General features: G+C 46.9%; 1 protein-coding gene and 1 pseudogene across 2 annotated transcripts in view; one reads left to right on the top strand and one right to left on the bottom strand.

Annotated features, from left to right (window-relative positions):
- The window catches only part of LOC308623057 (uncharacterized protein), a 74,334-nt gene that overhangs the window by 8,362 nt on the left and 42,616 nt on the right, over positions 1-23,356 (top strand). The window contains exons 5-6 of the mRNA XM_081244925.1: positions 552-652; positions 1,406-1,579. Of these exons, the coding sequence (XP_081101051.1) occupies positions 552-583 (32 nt within the window). The 3' untranslated portion in view covers positions 584-652; positions 1,406-1,579. The remainder of the gene's footprint in view (positions 1-551; positions 653-1,405; positions 1,580-23,356) is intronic.
- On the bottom strand, positions 14,496-15,690 carry LOC308617883 (actin, cytoplasmic 1-like; annotated as a pseudogene). Its single transcript has one exon. The product of its transcript is annotated as an actin, cytoplasmic 1-like (transcript).

Genomic DNA, 23,356 nt, shown 5'->3' with positions numbered 1-23,356 from the left:
TAGTTCTTAACCACTGACATATCCTAGAGGAAATACCTACTGAGTTGGCCACTTTTCCTGTAATAACTCATTTCACCCTTGGACTTGCCCAACAAGGTAAGGTTGAGTTTGGCTGTGAGAGACAGAAAAATCCAAAAAAGAAGTTGGTTTCTACTTTATACAGATGTAACTTGGAGGTTTTACGGAGCCTCCAGGGTCAACTGAGACTCGGGCTTCTCCTCTGCTGTGTTGCCATCCTCATGTGGTGTCTTCTCATTAAACAGGATGACTGCTTGAGTTCCAGCCATCACACCTTCAACCCAGTTTTTAGGAAGAAGAAAGGGACAAAATAGAACTAACCTCGTTCCTTTAAGGACACTTCTTGAAAGTTTCATAAGATATTCTACTTGCATCCCTTTGAGCAGCACTTAGTCACATGACCACACTTTGGCCTGGAAATAGTCTTTATTCTAGAGGGTTATATGTTCAATGAAAAAATCAGTTCTATCATTAAATTTAAAAGGGAGAATGGATACTGGGAACATTCAGCATCATCACTGTGTTTTTTACAGATAAAGAGACTGAAGCTCAGAGAGGTGAATGACCTTCTGGCGGTCACACAGCCAGGAAGAGGTGGAGCCTGGATCTTCTGTCCCTGGGCCCATTGGAGCAGGTGGGCTCCAAAGATATACTCTGCCGATTTCTTAAGGGGTGAGGAGGACTGTGGATACGTGCATAACCCCCTCTACAGACCCCGGGAACACCCAGTGCCAAGGTCCTGCCAGCCAGGCAGCCTTGTGCCTGCAAGCCCTGGCAGCCTGTTTGGGCCCAGATCCATCACCCCGGCACCAACCATGCCCTGGGCCTGACTCCATCCATCCCTCTAATGCTGCATCGACTGTGCTCGGGCACGTTCCTGAGGCGGCCTCAAGAGCGCTGAATAATTCAGTTCTGCGTAATGGGATAATGAATTTACTGACAACCCAGTGTGGTCTTGGTACTTACATTTCAAGAAATACTGACTCCCTAGGCCTGCTCTGCAGGCTGGAGACGTACACGTGCCAAGAAACTGTTGCCTTTACTTGCCTCGTGAGGTTCAGGCTTGACTGAATGGAGACCCTACTTTGGTCTCACTGATTCTTAAACTGTTTTGGCTAGTGGGGAGCCTGGGGGTAGGGGGACTGCCTGGTTGGAACTTTGGGGTGAGGTGGAAGTGAAATCACAGAAGCTTGGACATGCAGAGCTGGAAAGGACCCCTTGGTCCTGCATACCCATTTTATGAACCGGGAAACTGAGGTTGTGGCAGGGACGGGCCTCTGCTCCTGCACACTGTGTTCTGTGGCTGGGAACGCCGGGGATGCCTCGGGACTCCGGGGAGGAGACCTGCTTGTTTTCCTTCTAACCTGCTGGTTTCCCCGTCCCCCAGCTGCTGAAGGTTGCTGCTAATGACTCCCAGCTGCCCCTTCGCTGGAGATGAGCCCTCAGCCAAACGAGAGGCGTCCCCCGGAAGGCCGGCCCACCCTGCCTTCCTTTCCCGACCTGGGCAGTCGATGGCTGATGACCGGCTGATGTGGTGCAAAAGACCACCCCAAGCCTCAAGGTAGGACAAACTCTGTGATGCTATTAGGGGTCCAATATCCTTGGTGGGACTGTGGCTTGACCCCAGCTGAGACCGTGTTCTGGCTTAGCTTTTACCCCTTCCCTATCCTGCTTCCCTCACTCCCTTTCTCCTCAGGGCCTCCCCAGACCCCATAACTCATCTGAATGGGAATCCCTGACTCAGGCTCTGCTTCTGGGGAACCCTCCTGAGACAGCTGCGTTTCCTGGTCTGAGCCCTCCTTTCCGAGGACTCCTCCCAGAGCACTAAGAAAGGCTCAGGGCCGCTGGCTCTGCTGTGTGATGGTGAGGAAATCACTTCTCCACCCTGAGCCTCAGTTTCTCCTTTTGTATGGCTGGGGTTGGGGGAGCCTCTCTCAGATCCCTTCCAGCTCTGAAGGTCTGTGATATGACCTGAGGTGCCAGGAAGCCTTCTCCTTTCTTAACTAGTGCCACATGTGCATGGAGTCCTACCATCGGGGACTTTTCTCTGAAGGCTTTTTCAAAATACAAAAGCATCTGAGACGAGAATGAGTTTCACGTTAGGTGATCATGCTGCAGGGCAGACTCTCTTAAGGTGGGAATCCTTGCATCACCTGAAGGGGTGCTTATTATTAATATTTCCCTTCCCTTCTTCGTATTTCTTTGAATGTGGTATGTGATGTCTGGAGCCGCAGCAACTATCTTTCAATCATGAGGAAACAGCATGAGATGTAAACAATAAGCTAAGGAGAGTGAAGCAGAAATATATAAAGCAACTGATTTTCACTGGCATTTCTGAATCATTGTACAGAACCTGAAAACTACCTCTAGAATCTCAGTATGTGAAATAATTGTCTTTATTGCTCAAGCAAGTCCTGGTTGAATTTTCTGGTATTTGCAGCCCAAAGCATTCCAAACAAATCAACAGTCTTTATCTCACTGAATCATAATAACAGTCTTTTAAAAAAATTATTTATTTATTTATTATTTTTGGCTGCATTGTGTCTTCATTGCTGTGCACTGGCTTTCTCTAGTTGTGGTGCGTGGGGGCTACTTTTCATTGCGGTGCGCGGGCTTCTCATTGCGGTGGCTTCTCTTGCTGCAGAGCACAGGCTCTAGGCATGCGGGCTTAGTAGTTGTGGTGCGCGGGCTCTAGAGCACAGACTCAGTAGTTGTGGCGCACAGGCTTTGTTGCTCTGCGGCATGTGGGATCTTCCCAGACCGGGGCTTGAACCCGTGTCCCCAGCATTGGCAGGCGGATTCTTAACCACTGCGCCACCAGGGAATTCCATAATAACTGTCTTTTAAAGTAGGGATTATTATTATTGGCTCAGAGAGGTTAAGTGACATAGCTAAGGTCACACAGCTGACAAAGGGCAGCATCCTTTTGGGCTGGAACTTTCAGGTTGGGAGGAATTTTGATTATTGATGAAAATTTAATTCCTGTCTCTGTTGTGTGTGTCCTATTGTAGCCTGACCACTGGGAATAATCTCCTTCCTTCTCCATTCTTGTCTTTGGTCATTCTCTCCCAATCCATCCCACCCTAGGTCTCAGCTTAGAGACTCGGCAAAGGTCCCTTGTGAGGTGGGGAGAAGGGGGTGGCAGGTAGCCACTGTCCATTCCTTCATGGAGTTTTCCAAACAAGTGTGGCCAGATTCTGGTACCAAGGACGAGTGGAAGGCTGAGCCCATTTTGGAGTGATTCTGGCCTCTAAGCAGCCCTAGACTCCTGTGTGGGGGTTACAGTGAAAGAGAGAGAGAACGCAGACAGAAATAGACAGACAGAGAGATGGAAGGAGAGGGAGAGAGAGGCAGAAGTCGAGCAGGAGGAGGGTGAGAGGAAGGGAGAAGAGAAGGAGGACAGGTTTTAGAGATAAACGTTGAGACAAACGTGACAAGTCACTTGAGGTGACAAGTCACCTCAAGTCAGACACAAGCTAGTCCATCACCCTGCCCCCGCCCCCGTGCCGCAGCTGCAGCCTCTTCACTGTGTAATGGAGTAGACTGGGGCACCTGCCTCGCAGGGCCGTTGGCAGGGATGGCTCAGCACGGGCCTGGAGCAGGCGCTCCGCCAGTGGGTGCTTCTTTCCCACCCAGACTGGTCTGACGGTTTGGTTGCTGCTCTGAAGGTGGAGGGAGGATGATGTGACCTCAGGTGAACCTTTGTCTCACCTCTTCTGGAGAGCAGTGGCCTCTTGGAGAAAGGGGAGCAGCGTTTGTGTGTCCCAGACTAGGTGCTTTCAAGTTATCAGAAGGCTGGGTATTTTGTTTGACGGGAAAGTGGCCTCCTGGACTAACAGCAATACCAGAAACACATTTGTCTCCTGACCAAGAGGGTGGGGTGGGGTGGGGTGGGGGGAGATTTTTAAAGAGCCATCAGAAGGAAGGGAATTGGGGAGCCACAGCTGGGGTTAGCTGGGGGGAGAGTCAATGCTCCAGACTCCGAGACTGAGCTCCCAAACCTCGGGGGTTGATGTGTGTGTGTGGAGCCCTCTCTGAGGGGCCTCCTGTCTGCCCCAGATTAGTGAGGAAGGCAGGGACAGAAATGACCCCAGACTAAGGACGAAAAGAAGGACCTCTGAGTGGCGGGGTGGAGGGGGGATGAATTGGGAGATTGGGATTGACATGTATACACTAATATGTATAAGATAACTAATAAGAACCTGCTGTAAAAAAAATAAATAAAATAAAACTCAAAAACCAAAGTATTCATAAAAAAAAAAAGAAGAAGGATCTCTGTCAGGAAAACAAAGCACCTGCGGGTGGTGGGCAGCAAGGACCCAGGGGTCGCCTTTGGCTTGGGTGCTCTCTGGGCAGGGTCTGACCTCCAGGTCCTGGCGTGGAGCCTCAGCTGAACGAGTGAGCCCTGGGCTCTGCCAGGCCTGGAGGCTGTGAGCAGGATGAAGGGAGTGGTACTCCAGCATCAGCTGCGGGCTCCGGGCTGGGGCAGGTGGGGTGGCTCTTCTCCCTGGCTCACGCCCTGCTCACCTGGCTAACTCCTCATGCCTGTCAGGGAGGCAGACAGTGCTGTCTCCCTCAGGCCCGATGTGCCCCTGACTGAGCCGGTGCAGTGGCATAAAAATGTGACTGAATCCTTAGACCCTCCTCTCATCAGGAGGTGGGGTCTGTGTCCCCTCACCCTGAACTGGGGCGAGCCTCCTTGAACAGAATGTGATGGAAGCGATGTTCTCTGACATCGCTTGGAATGGTTGGAAAAGGCCAGGTAGCATCTCCCAAGTTCTCTTGGGAACTTGCTCTGGGAGCTGTCAGCTGCCCTGTAAGAAGTCCATCTCTGCGGAGGCCGCCTTGTGCAGGGATCACAAAGAGTGGGAGAGATGCCTGAGGGGCCCCAACTCATCCATCCCCAGCTGTTTGAGTCTCCCCTGCCCCAGATATCAGACATGTGCATAAGGAAGCCTTTGAGATGACCCTAGTCTCAGCCACCAAATGCCTGCAATGCATGACAGACCCAGAGTGAGAAGCTGCCTGCAGTCCAGGTGACCTCCGGATTCATGAGTGGAAGACAAGATCATATATGAGTTTGCTAGGGCTGCCTAGGTAACAAATGGCCACAAACTGGGCAAAACAACAAAAATTTATTCTCTCAGAGTTCTGGAGGCTAGGGTCCAAAATCGAGGTATTGGCTTGTTCCTTGTGAGGGCTCTGAGGGAGAATCTGTTCCCTGCCTTTCTCCTAGCTTCTGGTGGTTGTAGGCAGTGCTTGGCTTTCCTTGGCCTGTAGGTGCATCACTCTGGCCTCTGCCTCCATCTTCGCATTGTGTTCTTGCTGTGTCTCTGTGTCCAAATCTCCCTCTTCTTATAAAGGACACCGTCACATTTGATTAGGGGCACCTGTACTCTGTATTATCTCATCTTGACTAATTCCATCTGCAATGACCCTATTTCTCAAATAAGATGACATTCTGAAGTACTGAGGGTTAAGACTTTAACATATCTTTTGGGGGGACATAATTCAACCCATGACATATCGTTATCATTTTAAGCCACTATTTTGAAGTGATTCGTTATGTAGCAGTAGTTACTCAGAACATGAGGATTAGAGGATGGCTAGGGAAGCAACTAAAACATCAGTGGAAATGTAATTTACCAGAACATCCTTCTAGGAGGCTACTGTATGTGGTTGGGATAATTGATTTTCTAAGTAGCTTGGGGTCGGGTCTGGATCTTCCCCACAAAAGATGGATGTTCCAGCAACAACATGTGCTTGAATAATAACAGACAGCTTCCCTAAAGCCATCTAATGTGGGAAAAGAACTTGAGTTTTGCTTTGTATTCCTCCCCCTTAAATAAATGTTGAATATTTACTTAAAGAGAATCAATGTGATTATTAGAGTGTTCCTGGCCTCCATATATCTCAGCATGGCCTTGTTTGCTAACACCTACCCTGTCAGAGCACTGATTACCCTTGGGCTACAGTTGCCTGGTTAAGTGTCTGGTTTCTCCATAGACTGGAAGCAACCCTAAGAGCAGGGACAGGCTATGTCTTGTTCTCTCCTGAATCCCCAGCACAGTTCTTGGCACATAGTAGGTGCTTAATAGTTAGTCTCTGAAAGCATGGATGTTGGAAAAGGAACAAAGGGACTTAAAATCTATATGATGATTAAAGGTATACAAATATATCAGCTACAGAACATCTAAGGATGCTAGAAAAAATATTTTTGAAATTTGAAGTTCTTTTCTGTTAATGGAAGAGCCTATAAGCAAATAAGGGAATTATGAGAGGCCAGGAACAAACTGGAAACATCAGTCCAGGGAAGGAAAGACTGCTGGACACCCTGAGGACTTCTACCTTGTTGGGCAGCCTACAACTTCCACACCTTGAGCTTCTGTGGCACAAGAAAGACAAGGAAGAAGCAAGGGATGATAAACATGACCAGGAAGACTTGAAAAAGAACCAGACAGAGGTTCTAGGAATTTAAATATATCACATACAAAATTTAAAACTCGATGGAATAGTTAAATAGAATAGACACTGCTGGAGAGGGAATTAGTAAACAGGAAGATAGATTTGAAAAATTATACATAATGCAGGACAGAAAGACAAATGAAACTATGAAGAAGAGGTTAAGAGACATGGAGAATGGAATGAAAAGCTCTAATATATGTCTAATCAGATATTTGGAAAGTGATTATAGGAATAATGGGAGAGAGGTATTATTCAAAGAGATAGCAGCTGAGAATTTTCTATGATTATTAAAAAATATGAATCTTCAGATTCAGGAATTCCAGTGAATCCCAAAAAGGGTAAATAAAAAGAAGTCCATACAGAGATACGTCATAATCAAATTAAAGAATATCAAAGACAAGTAGAAAAAAAGAAAAAAAGACAAGTAGAAGATCTTAAACATACCCAACAGGAAAAAACTTTGTTGTTCACAACTTCTCTAATTAGAAGAAATTAGACTAATGGTGATTAGTTATAATACTATAAATAGTAACAATGAAAAACAGAATAATGATGACTTTAAAGGGCTTTTAAAATTCACACCAACTAGGGACTGTATACCCCAGCCCCTAATAAGACTGAAATAATTTCTTAAAAGATAATTTATCTTTTAAGGATAAATGTAGATCCTAAGTATGTGCTAAAGAAAATTGAAAACATATATTCATACAAAAACTTGTACACAAATGTTTATTGCAGCATTATTTATAATAGTGAAAAAGTGGAAACAACCTAAATATCCACCAACTTATGAATGGATAAACAAAATGTGGTATATCCATACAGTAGTGTCACTTGCCATAAAAAGGAATGAAGTTCTGATCCTTGCAACAACATGGATGAACCTTGAAAACATTATGCTAAGCAAAAGAAGTCAGACACAGAAGTTCACAAATTGTATGATTTCATTTATATAAAACGTCCAGAATAGGCAAATCGATAGAGACAGAAGGTAGATTTGTGGTTGCCAGAGGCTGGAGGGGAATGTGGAGTGACAGCTAAGGGGCATGGGGTTTCTTTTTGGATGATGATAAGTTCTGGAATTAGATGGTGGTGATGTTTGTTAAATCTTGTAAGTACACTAAAACCACTGAATTGTACACTTTCAAAGGGTGAATTTTTATCGTATGTGAATCATATCTCAATAAAAATGCAAAAAATAAGGGTGGAAATAAGGACGTTTTCACTTACAGGCATACCTTGGAGATGTTGCAGGTTTGGTTCCAGGCCACTGTGATAAAGCGAATATTGCAATAAAGCAAGTCACAGAAAAGATTTTTGTTTCCCAGTGCATATAAAAGTTATGTTTTGGGAATTCCCTGGTGATCCAGTGGTTAGAACTCGGCACTTTCACTGCTGAGGGCCCAGGTTCAATCCCTGGTTGGGGAACTAAGATCCCACAAGCTGCGTGCGTGTCGTGGCCAAAAAAAAGTTATGTTTACACTATACTATGTTCTGTTAAGTGTGCAATAGCATTATGTCAAAAAAGTATACATAGCTTAATTTAAAAATATTTATTGCTAAAAATGCTAACCATCTTCTGAGCCTTCCAATGAGTTGTAGTAGTAACATCAGAGATCACGGATCACAGATAACCATAGCAAATATAATAATAGTGAAAAAGTTTAAAATATTGTGAGAATTACCAAAATGTGACACAGAGCAACGAAGTGAGCAAATGCTGTTGGAAAAATGGTGCAGATAGACTTGCTTGATGCAGGGTTGACACAAACCTTCAATTTGTAAAAAAAAAAAACCACAGTAATGAAGCACAATAAAATGAAGCTCAATAAAAGGTATGTCCGTTTACTATAACTGAGAGAATTTATAAACAACAGACCCCCATTCAAGGAGTTTCTGAAGGATGAGCTTGAGAAGAAAAATGATCTGAGGAAAAAAGTCTCAGATACGAGAAGTGATGATGAACTGAGAAAATAATAAAAATATGGGTAAATCTAAACAAACACACTGATGGTCCAAAACAATGTCTATTCTGTGGGGTTAAACAGGAGATGGAACTAAAAGCCTGGACTGTAAGTATAATAAATGGAATTAAAGCTTTCAAAGCACTTTGCATTGTTCAGGAGAAGGGTAAGATATTGATTAACTTTAGACTAAGTTAAGTTAGGTAATAATTTCAAAATGCTAAGTCACCAATTAAAAAAAAATAGAATGCCTATCCTCTACACAGTAGAAGGGGGAGAAATGGGATGAGTAAAAAACCTCAATTCAAAATAATGCAACAAAGAAGATGAAAATAAATCCTTAGGAAGCAGGACAAATTAAAATAAAAACAAAACAAAAACAAGATCATAGAAATAAAGTCAAATATATTTGTAAGCTCTATAAATATAAATAGACTGAACTCTCCAGTTAAAATTATATACTCTCAGATTGGACTGAAAAAAGAATAACCAAATGCTGCTTACATGAGACATGTCTAAAAGCGATAAAAAATTGTAAGTAAAACAGTGAAAAAAAATCAGAAAAATATTAACCAAAAGAAAATTAGCATAGTTATATTACTATCAGACAAAATAGAATTTAAGGCAAAAAGGCATCATTAGAGATATAGAGGGTCAGTGTATGAAATTTAAATTTACCAGGAGAAAATAGTAGTTCTAAATTCATGGATACCTAATAATGTAAGTCCCTTATCAGATATATGACTTGAAAATATTTTTTTCCCATTCTGTGGGTTGTCTTTTCACTTTATTGATGGTGTCCTTAGAAGCACAAACGTTTTCAATTTTAAGTTCAATTTATCAATTTTTTTTCTCTTTTTTCTCATGCTTTTAGGGTCACATCTAAGAATACTTTGCCAAATCCAAGATCACGAAGATTTAACCCTATGTTTTCTTGTAAGAGTTTTATAGTTTTAGCTCTTACATTTAGGTCTTTGATCCATTTTGAGTTAATTTTTGTGTATGGTGTGAGGTAGGGTTCAACTTCATTCTTTTGCATGTGGATATCCAGTTGTCCTGGCATCATTTGTTGAAAAGACTATCTTTTCTCCATTGAATGGTCTTTACACCCTTGTCTTTATACCCTTGTCAAGAGTCAGTTGACCATAGATATATGGGTATATCTGTACTTTCAATTTTAGTTCACTGATCTCTATATCTATCCTAGTGCCAGTACCACACTATCTTGATTACTGTTGCTTTGTAGCAAATTTTGAAATCAGGAAGTGTGAGTCGTCCTACTTCATTCTTCTTTTTCAAGATTGTTTTGGCTCTTCCTGGTCTCTTGTAATTCCATGTGAATTTTAGAATCAGCCTGCCAGTTTTACAAAGAAGTAGCTGGGATTCTGACAGGGATTGCATTGAATCTGTATTCAAGTCTCACATCTCTTTGCAAAGTGAGCGTATCTCCAATCAACTGGTCCACGAGAGTAGGACCAAAGGATGTTCCTGACCAAGCTGGTCTGGTGTGACCCCATGTATGTGTCCTCAAGAAGCTACGTTCAGTGTGGGTATCCCTGGGACTGAATGTGTGCAGTAAGAGTGTAAATGACTGAAATAGGAACCCAACTCTTCAAGACCTTTCCAAGGTTGTCCTCATGACTGTAGTAATGGATGATCTTAGGTTGGGTCCCCCAAGAAGCAGACCTTGAGGCAAGGATTCGCGTGAAAGTAGTTTTGTGGGAGATGGTCTCAGGAAGTTCTGGAAGGGGAGTGAGGAAGGTGACCAAGGAGGGGAGAGAAGTCAGGAGTGTGTGCCTAACTGAGCAGGTCTTTGCTATGGGCATCTGGGGCTCAATCCCACTGAGGATCTCAGTGAGAGGGTAGAGAACAGGGTTTCTCAACCTCAGCACTATTGACATTTTGGACTGAATAATTATTGGTTGTGGGGTGCTGTCCTGTGTGTTGTTGGATGTTTAGCAGCATCCTGGCCTCTACCAGATGCCAGTAGCAACCATCCAACCAAAATGTCTCCAGCTATTGTTCCATGTCCCCTGGGGGTGCAAAACTGTACCTGGTTGAGAATCACTGGTATAGATTTGTCTCAGAATTGTCCCATCCAAGAGGGGAGAAGGTGGGGGGATATATACACCAACTCCCAATCGTCTTGTTAAGGCTGCTTCTGAAGTTGTCAAATCCCTGCACTTCTGGCCTGTCCTGAGGGTCTCCTGAATCCTAGGCCAGAGAAAGCTCTCAGGCAGCAGAGAAACTGCCCATAGTAAGAAGCCACCAGCATGCGTGGAAATAACGAGGGCTGCAGGGATGTGGGCCCCCATAGTGCAGCTACCTGGATTATGCTGTGTGAGGCTTTGGAGACCCCAGCTCCTTCCCAGATCTGCAGCTTGGCCTGGACTTCCACGTTCCTGGGGCTTTGCGGGTTCCACTGCATCACTGTGTTGAAACCAACCCACCCCCGAGCAAGGCTTTAGCCCCTCAGCTCACTTCCTAGTCTCTGCATCTGTCACTGCTCCTGCAGGATGAGGAAAGATGACTTGCGAAGACTGATAGACAGAAAAGACCTAAGTGATGTTGTTTCCCCAGGTGGAAGTCACTGGTGGGAAAGTTGCTCACAGAATTCCCCTCCTCTTCCCGTCTCAGCTCCTTGCACCCACTAGAGACACTAAGGATGTTCTCCTTTTTCAGCATGCTGTGTGGCTTTGGGCAATCACACCTCCTCTCTGGGCCCAGTCTTCCTTCTATAAAAAACACGGGCCTGCTGGGGGTGGACCAGATGACCTTGAAATGTCCTTCCATCTCGCGTGGCTGCTAAGAGCCCTGGGAGGCGGTGGGGAGTCACCAGGCAGCCAGAGCCTGGGGGCCAGCCGGAAAATGTGACAGCTCGGCCCCCAGTGGTGTTGCCGGCCTCTGATCTCCACTGTGTGCCCGATACTCTGGGTCTGGTCACAGCCCATTGCGGCCCCTCGCTCACTCAGGAACATCTGCTACAGCATTTACCACGTTAATAGATTAGCTTTGAGAATCGGGCAGGTGTTTTCCACCCAAGCCAGAAAACATCAAAATCAGATTGCTCTCCAAGACTTTCCGCACAGGCAATCGAGTTAGAATGACTCGTACGGTCTAACAGATAATAAAACACACATAACATTTGCTTTAAGGTACAGGCAGGGGTATTTTGTCCCGCACTTAGGAGAAACAAAAACTCACTCTATTTGGGAATAGGGTAATTGAATACAGATGGGAGGAGGTAAATGAAAGAATTTAGCAAATATCTCAGTGGAATAGCTAATGGGAATGAGACAGAATAGGAAATTAAAAATTATTCGAAGCAGATGGACCATTCTTTGAGTTTTTAAAAATTTATTAGGGCCACGAAAAAATGTGTCTGTTTATTTTCTACGGCCATGAAATTAATGACTTGGTGAGTTTTGCTTGTGCAATTTTATGACTGCCATGTCATCTGTCATAATTTGGGGGCTGTTTGATATAGATTTATGAATGTCCCCACCCCCGCACCCCTCCCTGATTTATTGGCGTGGGTCAGACATGAATTAGGCTGTCCCCTATCAAGGGAGCAATGCCAATGGCAGTGTAACCCCACAGGCCCTGGGTGGGGGGCCTTGGGGGATTCTCAGCCCAGAGGTGAGTGGAAAAGCCATGGAGGGGCTGTGGGAAAGGGGTAGGCCTGACCTGGCTGAACTTCCTCTGCAGGGATGACCCCAGCCTGCCCGGGCTGGGGAGGAGGTGCTGGGAAGGGGTTTCTTGCAAACGGTGGGGAGCAGAAAGACAGCCCGGGCTGCTTGTGCTTGGCCAGGAGTGAGGTGAGGGCTGTTGCTGCTGCTTCAGCCCAGCCCAAGGGCCACCTGGCTTCCTGTCCCTTCAGCCCCCATAGCTGGGCTCATCTGTCTCCAGACCTGAAGCTCAAGGAAGGAGAAGAAAATTCACAAATTGGGAATCTGTGTGCCTGGCTCATGCTGGGGGCTTACATGCATCCTCTAGATGGTGGTTAAAATAGGGCTTTACAACCAGCAGATTTGGGTCCAGTTTCACTCTGATCCTTCCCAGCTGTGTGGCTTTGGGCTGGTTACTACCCTTTCTGAACTTCTTTCCTCCTCTGTAAGGTGAGAATAGCAATGCCTAATGGAAGGGATGTTTTGAGGCTCAAAGGAGATAATGTAACATCCCAACACATAGCAAAGTGCTGGTAAATGGTAACTCTTATTATTATTAATAAGCATCTTGAGGTGGATATTATTATTTCCACCTGACAGATGGGGACACTGAGGCTCAGAGAGGTTAAGTGATTTGTCTGAGGTCACGCGGTTAAAGGGACGGAGCTGGGCTTTCCGCATTGATTTGCTCTTTCTTCCATAACTCTGACACCCAGCCTATTCTGAACTGAGAAACTCCAGACCCCTGGGGGCACAGTTCAGGGCTCCGGACACATGACTGTTCTCTGCTTCCTCTGCCTGGGCCTGGCCTGTTCCCTACCTGGCCTAGGTGTCCACTACAAACTTAGTCCCGGTGATCAGGCCCTTCTGCTGCTCGGGCTCCCTATGGGAACAGAGAGCCTCTTCTACACCCCATTGCTGGGGTAGCTGGGCACCTTGTCTAGGTGTGGGTGGGCGAGTCTGTCCATCCTGAGGACCAGGAGCATCCCAATCCCCTACCTCCCTCCCCCGACCCCAGCTCCCGGAGGATGCTGCAGTGAGTGGGGCTCGAGGGCCCCTCAGGCTAGGGAGTTCTCTAAGGGCAAATCCCTGCCTTGGCCTGAAGTCTCAGTATGTGGTGTGTGGCCTCTGGACAGGCTGCGGGTAGCTTTGAGTCCCACCTGAGCTCTCTTCTCTTTAGCCCCACCTGTTCCCAAAGTCCAGGCCCTTTCATGCCTCTCTCAGCACCTCCAAATTACTAACAGTAATAACTCCTATTTCCCGAGCACCTGTGAAGGGCCGGGCACTGTGCAAAGTGACTTGTTCATGCAGTCAGCCATTTATTTCTCCATTGTTTCAATATTTATTGAGTGATTTCTGTGTGCCTGGCACTGTCCCAGCACTGGGGATACAGCAAAGAATAAAACAGATATGGTCCCTGCCCTCACTGAACTTAACATTCCAGTAGGGAAGATAGGCATTCGGTAAACATATTACTCTCTAATGTGTTAGGTAGACGTAAGGGCTTTGAAGAAAATTAAAGCAGGGTAAAAGATAGGAAAGGAGGTGGTGGGCGATGAGTGGTAGTAGGTGGTGGTGTCTGTTTTTTTTTTTTTCTTTAATGTGTACACTTTATTGAAGTGGTCTCAAGTCAGTGTACAGGTAAACCTGGCTACCTCTGCACCTCAACCCGCTCCCAGGGGGACCAAGAGCCTTCATACATCTCAAGTTGGGGGACAAAAAGGGGGGCCATGATGGCTGACCATTCAAAATAAAACAAACGAAAAGAACAAGTATTAAAGCGAAGATTAAAAAAAATTGTGGAGTACATAATTTACACAAAAGCAGTGCTATCACCCTCCCCCGTGTGGACTCAGGCGAGGACTGGCCCTTCTCCTCAGGGAGAAGCGGGGCAGCTTTTGGGAAGGCAAGGGACTTCCTGTAACAATGCATCTCACCATACTTGGAATGACTATTAAAAAAAATAATAACAATGTACAATCAAAGTCCTCGGCTAGGGGCTTCCCTGGTGGCGCAGTGGTTGAGAGTCCGCCTGCTGATGCAGGGGACATGGATTCGTGCCCCGGTCCGGGAGGATCCCACATGCCGCGGAGCGGCTGGGCCCGTGAGCCATGGCTGCTGAGCCTGCGCGTCCGGAGCCTGTGCTCCACAACGGGAGAGGCCGCAACAGTGAGAGGCCCGCGTTCCACAAAAAGTCCTCGGCTACCTTGTAGAACTTTGGGGATGCTCCATCCAGCCAACTGCCGTCACCTTCACCGTTCCAGTTTTTAAATCCTGAGTCAAGCGCACGTGCACACACACACACACACACACAAATCAAAAAAGACAACAACAACAACAACAAAACAGATAAAGCCATGCCAGTCTCATCTCGTTTTCTGCACGAGTTAGGTTTTGTCAAGAAAAGGGTGTAATGCAACTAACAGTCCACCTGGAAGCATTTGCGGTCGACGATGGAGGGACCAGACTCGTTGTACTCCTGCTTGCTGATCCACATCTGCTGGAAGGTGGACAGCGAGGCCAGGATGGGGCCGCCGATCCACACGGAGTACTCGCGCTCAGGGGCAGCAATGATCTTGATCTTCATTGTGCTGGGAGCCAGGGCAGTGATCTCCTTCTGCATCCTGTCGGTGATGCCTGGGTACATGGTGGTCCCGCCAGACAGCACCGTGTTGGCATAGAGGTCGTTGCGGATGTCGACGTCACACTTCATGATGGAATTGAAGTTAGTTTCGTGGATGTCACAGGATTCCATGCCCAGGAAGGAAGGCTGGAAGGGACCCTCAGGGCAGTGGAACCGCCGGTTGCCAATGGTGATGACCTGACCATCGGGCAGCTCGCAGCTGTTCTCCAGGGAGGAGCTGGAAGCCGCGGTGGCCATCTCCTGCTTGAAGTCCAGGGCGATGCAGCAGAACTTCTCCTTGATGTCACTAACGATTTCCCGCTCGGCCGTGTTGGTGAAGCTGTAGCCATGCTCCATGAGGATCTTCATGAGGTAGTCCGTCAGGTCCCCGCCAGCCAGGTCCAGATGCAGGATGGCGTGGAGGAGGGCGTACCCCTAGTAGATGGGCACCGTGTGGGTGACCCTGTCACTGGAGTCCATCACGATGCCACTGGTGCGGCCAGAGGTGTACAGGGCTAGCACAGCCTGGATGGCCACGTACATGGCTGGGGTGTTGAAGGTCTTGAACATGATCTGGGTCGTCTTCTCACGGTTGGCCTTGGGGTTCAGGGGGGGCCTCAGTCAGCATCATGGGGTGCTCCTCGGGGGCCACACACAGCTCGTTGTAGAAGGTGTGGTGCCATATCTTCTCCGTGTCCTCCCAGTTGGTGACGATGCCCTGCTCGATGGTGTACTTGAGGGTCAGGATGCCTCTCTTGCTCTGGGCCTCATTACCCACATAGGAGTCCTTCTGGCCCATGCCCACCATCACGCCCTGGTGCCGGGGTTCCCCCGCGATGGAGGGGAAGACAGTCCGGGGAGCATCGTCGCCCGCGAAGCTGGCCTCGCACATGCCAGAGCCGTTGTCGACCAGGAGTGCAGCAATATCGTCATCCATGGCGAACTGTGGGGAGAACAGGACTATGAGCCAGGGGTCAGGTGGGCTGCCCTCGCCCTACCCACTTCCCTGGTGTCTGTTTTAGATAGGCTGGTCTAGGAAGGCCTCTCTGACACGGTAACATTTTTTTAATATATAATTTTATTTATTTTTTAAATTTTATTTATTTATTTATTTTTGGCTGCGTTGGGTCTTTGTTGTTGCACACAGGCTATCTCTAGTTGCGGTGAGCGGGAGCTACTCTTCCTTGCAGCGTGCGGGCTTCTCATTGTGGTGGCTTCTCTTGTTGCATACCATGGCCTCTAGGTGTGCGGGCTTCAGTAGTTGCAGTACATGGGTGCGTAGTTGTGGCTCGCGGGCTCTAGGGAGCAGGCTCAGTAGGTGTGGCTCATGGGATTAATTGCTCTGTGGCATGTGGGATCCTCCTGGACCAGGGCTCGAACCCATGTCCCCTGCACTGGCAGGTGGATTCTTAACCACTGTGCCACCAGGGAAGCCCTGTGGTAACATTTTGAGCTGAGACCGGAAGGAAGTGAGCTATGCATATGGATATTCAGGAAGAGACTTTCCAGGTATAGAGAATAGCAAGGGCAAAGGCCCTGAGGTGGGAGGATGGTTGGAGAGTCGGAAAAAGCAAGAAAGCCAGAGCAGAATAAATGAGGAGGAAAGTGATTTTAAAGTCCATTATCTCATTTGAACCCTACCACAGTTCCCCAAGGTGGGCGTTATTAACCATAGTTTTACTGATGGGGATACTGAGACTCAGAGAGGTCAGGTCACTTGGCCAAAGTCACACAGCAGAGAAAGCTTCCAGCCCTGTGCCTCTGTGAATTTTTCCCGCTGTACCACATTACTTCTCTGGACATTACAATTGGGTGGCACTGCAGAGTGGGACCAAGGGTCCAGAGAGGGTGAGAGCTGGAGAAAACTGCAAGGTTGTTTACAGTTCCTGAGATGTCTGGAAGGTGTGGCTCTGAGTGCAGGCAGGGCTTGCTCCTGTGGCCAGGAGGCCCGTGGCAGCCCGAGCTGTAAGGATTCTTTAAGGCTGAAGCACTGGGCTGTGACAGGGCAAGATGGATGAGATCACTGGGCTTAGTACCCGACTGAATTTCCTGAGCAGTTTTCATCCAGATGGTCTCTGGGAGAATAAGGTTTAAGAAGATTGATTCCCTGGGAAGGGAGGACAGGAAGGAGAAAGGGCTCCTGGCCTGTCTGCTCCCGGTGGAAACGTCTCTTGTCTTTGAATAAAGGAAACTACTTCTTTGAAAGGTGTGACTGGACGGGCTTAGTGGCTCGTGTGATTTGCAGGCCTCAGGAGTGGGGCGGGAGGACAGGAAAGGGGTGGTGATGGCTTTCCCACCTGGGAGGAGGGCAGAGGGGGAGGCGCCCCTCCTTCTGGGCAGGGGCACCTGCATCCCGTGCAGTGCTAGGGGTCCACTTGGGTGCAGTCTCCTCAGCCCCGCCTGGATTTCTCCATCCTCTGCTTCCTCTTTCACCTCTGAATGACTTCAGGTCTCCTGTTGACCCCAAATGCTCACAGCTTCATGCCTCCAGGTCTCTTCTCATGCTGAGCCTGGGCTTGGAAGGCCACCATTCTGTGGTGGGCTGGCCAGTGACGTGACACTTACTGTGTGTGTGTCGGGGGATAAATGAGACAGAGAACTGGCATCATGGCAGGAAAACTGGCATGAAAGTTGCAGAAACCTTCTTGGAGAGAAAGGACCAAGACTTAAAGGTATTCAGAGCTTTGGGAGCGTGTATGTGAAATGCTGTGAATGTTTGGAAACTAACTTGGTGATGGTTGTACATTTTTGTGACTTGACCAAAAACCACTGAATTAAACACTTACAACGGATGAATCGTGGGGTGTGTGAGTTGTATCTCAATAAAGTAATTATTAAAACAACACCAAGGGGCTTCCCTGGTGGCGCAGCGGTTGAGAGTCTGCCTGCCGATGCAGGGGACACGGGTTCGAGCCCTGGTCTGGGAGGATCCCACATGCCGCGGAGCAACTAGGCCCGTGAGCCACAACTGCTGAGCCTGCACATCTGGAGCCTGTGCTCCACAACAGGAGAGGCCGCGATAGTGAGAGGCCCACGCGCCGCGATGAAGAGTGGCCCCCGCTTGCCACAACTGGAGAAAGCCCTCGCACAGAAACGAAGATCCAACACAGCCAAAAATAAATTTAAAAAAAACAACACCAAAAAGACCCAGTGGCAGGGAGGGCTATTGAGGTCCCTGAGATAAAAATCATCGTGGGGACAGGCTTGGGACCGGTGGGTTGGCTGGTGGCTCTGCGTGGGGCAGAGAAGGCAGCAGAGACTAAAATCTGCCTCAGTCCAGTTGTTCTTGTTTGTGTCCGGGATTTTGTGTGTAGCAAATTATTTTTTTTAATATACTTTTAGAAAATTTCAAACAGACGAAGATACCAAAGGATTCATTAAGAAAATGTCAAATGGAACATTTTAAATATCCCAAAAGAGAATAGTATAATGAACTCCTGTGTACCCATCATCCGACTTCAACAATTATCAACTCATGGCCATTTTTTTTTTCATTCACATCCCCGTTCACTTGTGCCCTTTCCAGCTTATATTGAAGCAAATCCCACACATCATATTTCATCTGAAAATAACATTAGTATACTTAAAAGAATTAATAGTAATTCCTTAAGATCATCAAATATCCAGTCATTATCCAGATTTCCAAATGTTCCATTAATGTCTTATTTTTAAAAATTTTAGTTTGTCTGAGTCAGGATCTAAATAAGGCCAAACATTGTGATTAATTGATATATCTCTGAGTCTTTTATATATATATATATGAATTTATTTATTTATTTATTTATGGCTGTGTTGGGTCTTGGTTGCTGTGCACGGGCTTTCTCTAGTTGTGGTGAGGTGGGGCTACTCTTTGTTGCAGTGCGTGGGTTTCTCATTGTGGTGGCTTCTCTTGTTGAGAAGCATGGGCTCTAGGCGCGCAGGCTTCAGTAGTTGTGGCATGTGGGCTCAGTAGTTGTGGCTCATGGGCTCTAGAGCACAGGACCAATAGTTGTGGCACACGGGGTTAGTTGCTCCATGGCATGTCAGATCTTCCCAGACCAGGGCTTGAACCTGTAGCCCCTGCATTTGCAGGCAGATTCTTAACCACTGTGCCACCAGGGAAGTCCCATCTGAGTCTTTTTTTAATCCATAAGTTCCTCCTCCTTTTTTTTTTTTTTCTTGAAGTTGGTTTGTTGAAGAAACTGGGTTGTTGTTCAGAAAAGTTTCTCACAGGCTGAATTTTCCAATTGTATGTTTAGCAAGCTCCTCTGGACTCTGAATTTCCTGTAAACTGAAAGTTGGGTCTTGAGGTCTGATCAGGTTCAGTTTTTTTGTTTGTTTGTTTTTTTCTGTTTTTGGCAAGGCTATGTCGGTGGTGGTGCGTTATTCCATCAGGAGACACATAGTGTCTGGTTGTCTTTCTTTTTGTGATACTCAATGTCTAGATCCATAAATTCATAAGGGGCTGCAAAAACTATCATTATTCCTTCTGCATTTGTTGCAAAGAGAAACTTCTCCTCATCTACTATTTGGTTTCCCAGTGGTACGATTCATATAGGAAAGGCAGGATAAAGCTGGATTTATCCTTTTATCTACCAGTCTTTAAAAGAACGAGTTAGTTTCCTATCATCCTCCTGAGTTTGTTTGTTTGTTTGCTTGCTTTCAGTATCATTATGAACTCATAGATTTAAACATATTTGGTGAATTTCAGTCCATTGCAGTTAGTTTTATTATTGATGTCTTACTTGTCCCATCTTTGTCCAATGGGAACACTTCAGTTGGCTCCCGAGTCCTTTTGATGCCACCCTAGTGGTCTTTGAAGAGTCCTTGCTGGCTGATACGATATGGCTCATCTTGTCCATTCTCTGCCTCAGAATTGGGATCAGCCATTTCCTGTGGGTGAATAAACCTAGGTATGTTTGTGGAGAGGAGCATCCTCTCTTACATCCTGTGTACCATTTTGGCTTGGGCACTGCATGACTCAAAGAGCTCAATCTGGTCCCATTGCTGCGGACAGAGCAAGTGGCCGAGGTCTCAGTGTAAACAGCACTTTCTCAAGAAAGCCCTCAGTGCTTCCCCAGACCACATCAACAGCCCCTCTTTTACATTTCTTATTTTACTCATTTTGGCAACAGTCAACATTCTTGGCTGCAAGCAACAGAAACTACCTCTGCTGACTTAAATGGAAAAAGGATTGCTTTTTTAAGAAGTACGTATTAGGATGTTGGTTGGGCTGTACTGACAGATAAAGATAGAGCATTTATTTCTGTCTTGTAAAAATGTAAGATGATAGGCAGTTGGAGCAGGGGAGGCTGCAGGGTGACTCTGCTCCTCAGAGTTGTCCAAGGACCCAGGTTCCTTCTGTCTTGTTGCTCTGCATCCTCCATGACAGTGCTGTCCAATAGAATTTTTGGTGATGATGGAGATGTTCTTTACCTGTGCTGTCCAGTACAGTAGCTACTGGCCACATGTGTCTATTGAACACTTGAACGTGGTTAGAGTGACTGAGGAACTGAACTTTAAATTTTATTTTATCTTAATTAATAAATTTAAATTAATTTAGGCTCATGTGGCTAATGGCTCCAGGGTCAGACAGCATATGTCTAGAAGTTGTCCTCATCTGCCTGGCTGTGAAAGAGACTCTACCAACCTACCTTATAGATTTCAGGATGGGAAGAAGGAGGAGGGGCAAGCAGCTTCCTTCTGAGGACACAGATCAGTTCCTGTCCCTTCCCATTGGCCAGAACTTAGAGGGTCAGGCTTTGCTGCAAGGGAAATGAAGTCTCTAGCTGGAGAACAGTTGCTACTAAAAGGAAGAAGAGGGAGAATAGATATTGGTGGACAACTAGAGACAAGGAAACTGGGTAGCTTTAGACTGTTGCCAGGAGGTGGGGACAGCAGAGACTTAGGTTTTGAGGCCTCCAAGGCAGACATAAATCTCAAAATTCTCACTGTGTTGCTGATCCTGTATCTTGCTCACTCTGTGTCTCCTGGGGCACAACTGAGGGGTTAATATTGCCACCCCAAATCTTACAACAGGATCCCCAAGTTCCACAGCTAGCTGTATGGTCATTTCATTATTTAATTCTCAAAAACAATTCTAGGAGGAAAGAACTGTCACTATTCCATCTCCAAATCTCAGCCTCCATCTTCACATCACCTCTTCGTGTCTGTCTCGAATCTCCCACTGCCGCTCTCTCATAAGGACACTTGACATTGGATTTAGGGCCCACCTGGATAATACAGGATAAGCTCCTCTTTTTAAGGTCCTTAACTTAGTTGCATCTTTTGCCATATAAGGGAATACTCTCAGGTGCTCAGAAAGGACATAGACATATCCTTTTGGGGGTCAGCCTTTATCCCACTACAACCCAGCTCAGAAACCTGGTAAGTAGGTCCCTGGGTTACACAATTGCAGATACATGGTGTTTAGCATGGTGGTCCTATTGGTGACGGCAGAGCTGGGATTTGAATCCAGGCCAGCCTGATTCCAAAGCCCACTGTTTCCATCTAGAATTTAACCTCTAAAGGTTTGAGAGTTAGAGCAGTTAGAGCAGTTCAAGAATAGATAGCTGTGGTTAGCCCAACACTGGTTAGATTCACGCTGAAGGCTGGATCTGAAGTTCTCATCCTGGATGAACTTCTCAGCTCCCGCCAGGATCAGGGGTTTTCTTCTCTGTCTCTCTTCCCCCTCTTACTAGTTCCTCCACTGCACTGGTGGGTTGTGCTGTGCCTCTAAAAGAGAAGAATTCCTCACATCTGTAAAGTGATTTACCCTTTATAAAGCAATTTCATATAATATAAATTTGATGACTTTTTTTTTTTTTTAGAATTGGTGCTACTTATTGTTCTTGATTTAAAAAGCAGAAGAGTTGAGATCCTTCGGTATTTTTAAGGAAAAACAGCCCCCAGATTAAATTGACTTTGTAGCTGACCGTTGCTTCATTCCTTTTTAGGGTCAGTGGCCTTTGATAGAAAAAAAATACCCTCACTCCTGCAGCCTGAGGAAGTGGAAAGACAAAGGAGGCTTGAGCAGCTCAAGGCAGGAAGAAGGCAGCCCAGCGTGGGAGCTGCTCCCCAGGGCAGGGGGCTGTGGAGAAGGGAGCTGCCCAAAGGCCTTGCTTGTCTCCATGGGGAGGCTGGTTCCAGGCTCTTCAGAGCTGGGTGCCAGGCTGGGAAGCAGTACCCAGGGGACCAGCCCCTGACTGGTTATGGCTGCTTTTCCCCGAATCCTAGCATGTGCACCCTCAAGAGCACTCATGCCCATTCACTGCAAAGCTGCACACATTTCCATACTCAGAACCCATATCGACACGCACTGGTGCGCGCACACACACACACACACACACACAGAGACACACACAGGTCTATTTTTTTTTTTTTTTTGCGGTACGTGGGCCTCTCACTGTTGTGGCCTCTCCCGTTGCGGAGCACAGGCTCCGGACGCGCAGGCTCAGAGGCCATGGCTCACGGGCCCAGCCGCTCCACAGCATGTGGGATCTTCCCGGACCGGGGCACGCACCCGTGTCCCCTGCATCGGCAGGCGGACTCTCAACCACTGCGCCACCAGGGAAGCCCCACAGATCTATTTTTGAATAATACTTGCTAGCACTTATTAGGCACTTCCTGTGTACTCGCACCATTTGATGAAGTGCTTTTCATTCATGAATTGGTTTCAGTCATTACCACAACCTTGTAAGATAGGTAATATTATTCTTCCCATTTAACAGATGTAGAACCTGAGGCACAAAGAGACTAAGTCACTTGCTTGAGTTGGATTTGAACCCAGCCCATCTGGGCCTAGAGTCCACACTGCTTCACCCAGGCCCCCATCTACTCTGGTGTGACACATATGCATGTACACACACACACACATTGTGCCACTCACAGTGCTACCAGTTTGTGTGCAAATGCACTCTGACACACACACTTACTGCTGACCCTACACGTGCACTCCTGCTGCCCCTCCTGCCTTCCTTCCCCTCCTAGGGACCAGTTTTCTTCTGAAGCCAATGACGGAGGCCCGGCCAGCCGGGTGTCAGGGTCAGGATGGGGGCAGGGTGGCCGCTGACAGGGTGATGGAAAGCAGGAAAGTCACAAATAAGCAAACAGCCCTGCCTGGACACAGCCTCGCAGAGCGTTTCCTGAATGTCCAGGGACATGTTTATTTTTCGACGACTATCCAGAGCCGACCCCAAGTCTTTTCCTTCCGCATGGCCGTCTTGATGGAGCCATGGTGCTGTGGGTCTGGCTTGTTCAGAGCTGATGTTTACAAATGTCTCTCTTCTCTAACAGAGGCTGGCAGGCCCTCGTGGGGTGGGTCCCATCTTACTTTTCAACCTCATCCCTCCAACCCCAGGTTCCTGGCTGCTGGCTCTCTGACCCCACACCCTTCAGCCCAGTCCAGCCCCCCTTCCTTTGTTTGAGCTGTCCTTTGCCTGGGATGGCCAATTCCTGTTTTCTAGGTAAATCCTACTCTCCTTCCTGGGTCTAACTCAAATGACACTTCCTCCAGGAAGCTTTCTAGGATTCTTTCAAGGTATAAGGAATCTCTTCCTTTCCATGGCACTGAAAAAAAAGTTAAATTTTAATTGTGGTAAAATACACATAACATAAAATTTACCATCTTAGTCATTTTT

The sequence above is a fragment of the Mesoplodon bidens genome, assembly GCF_964165515.1.
Source record: "Mesoplodon bidens genome assembly, chromosome: 1".
Taxonomy (NCBI): Eukaryota; Metazoa; Chordata; class Mammalia; order Artiodactyla; family Ziphiidae; genus Mesoplodon; species Mesoplodon bidens.
This window is presented reverse-complemented; position numbering and strand designations above follow the sequence as displayed.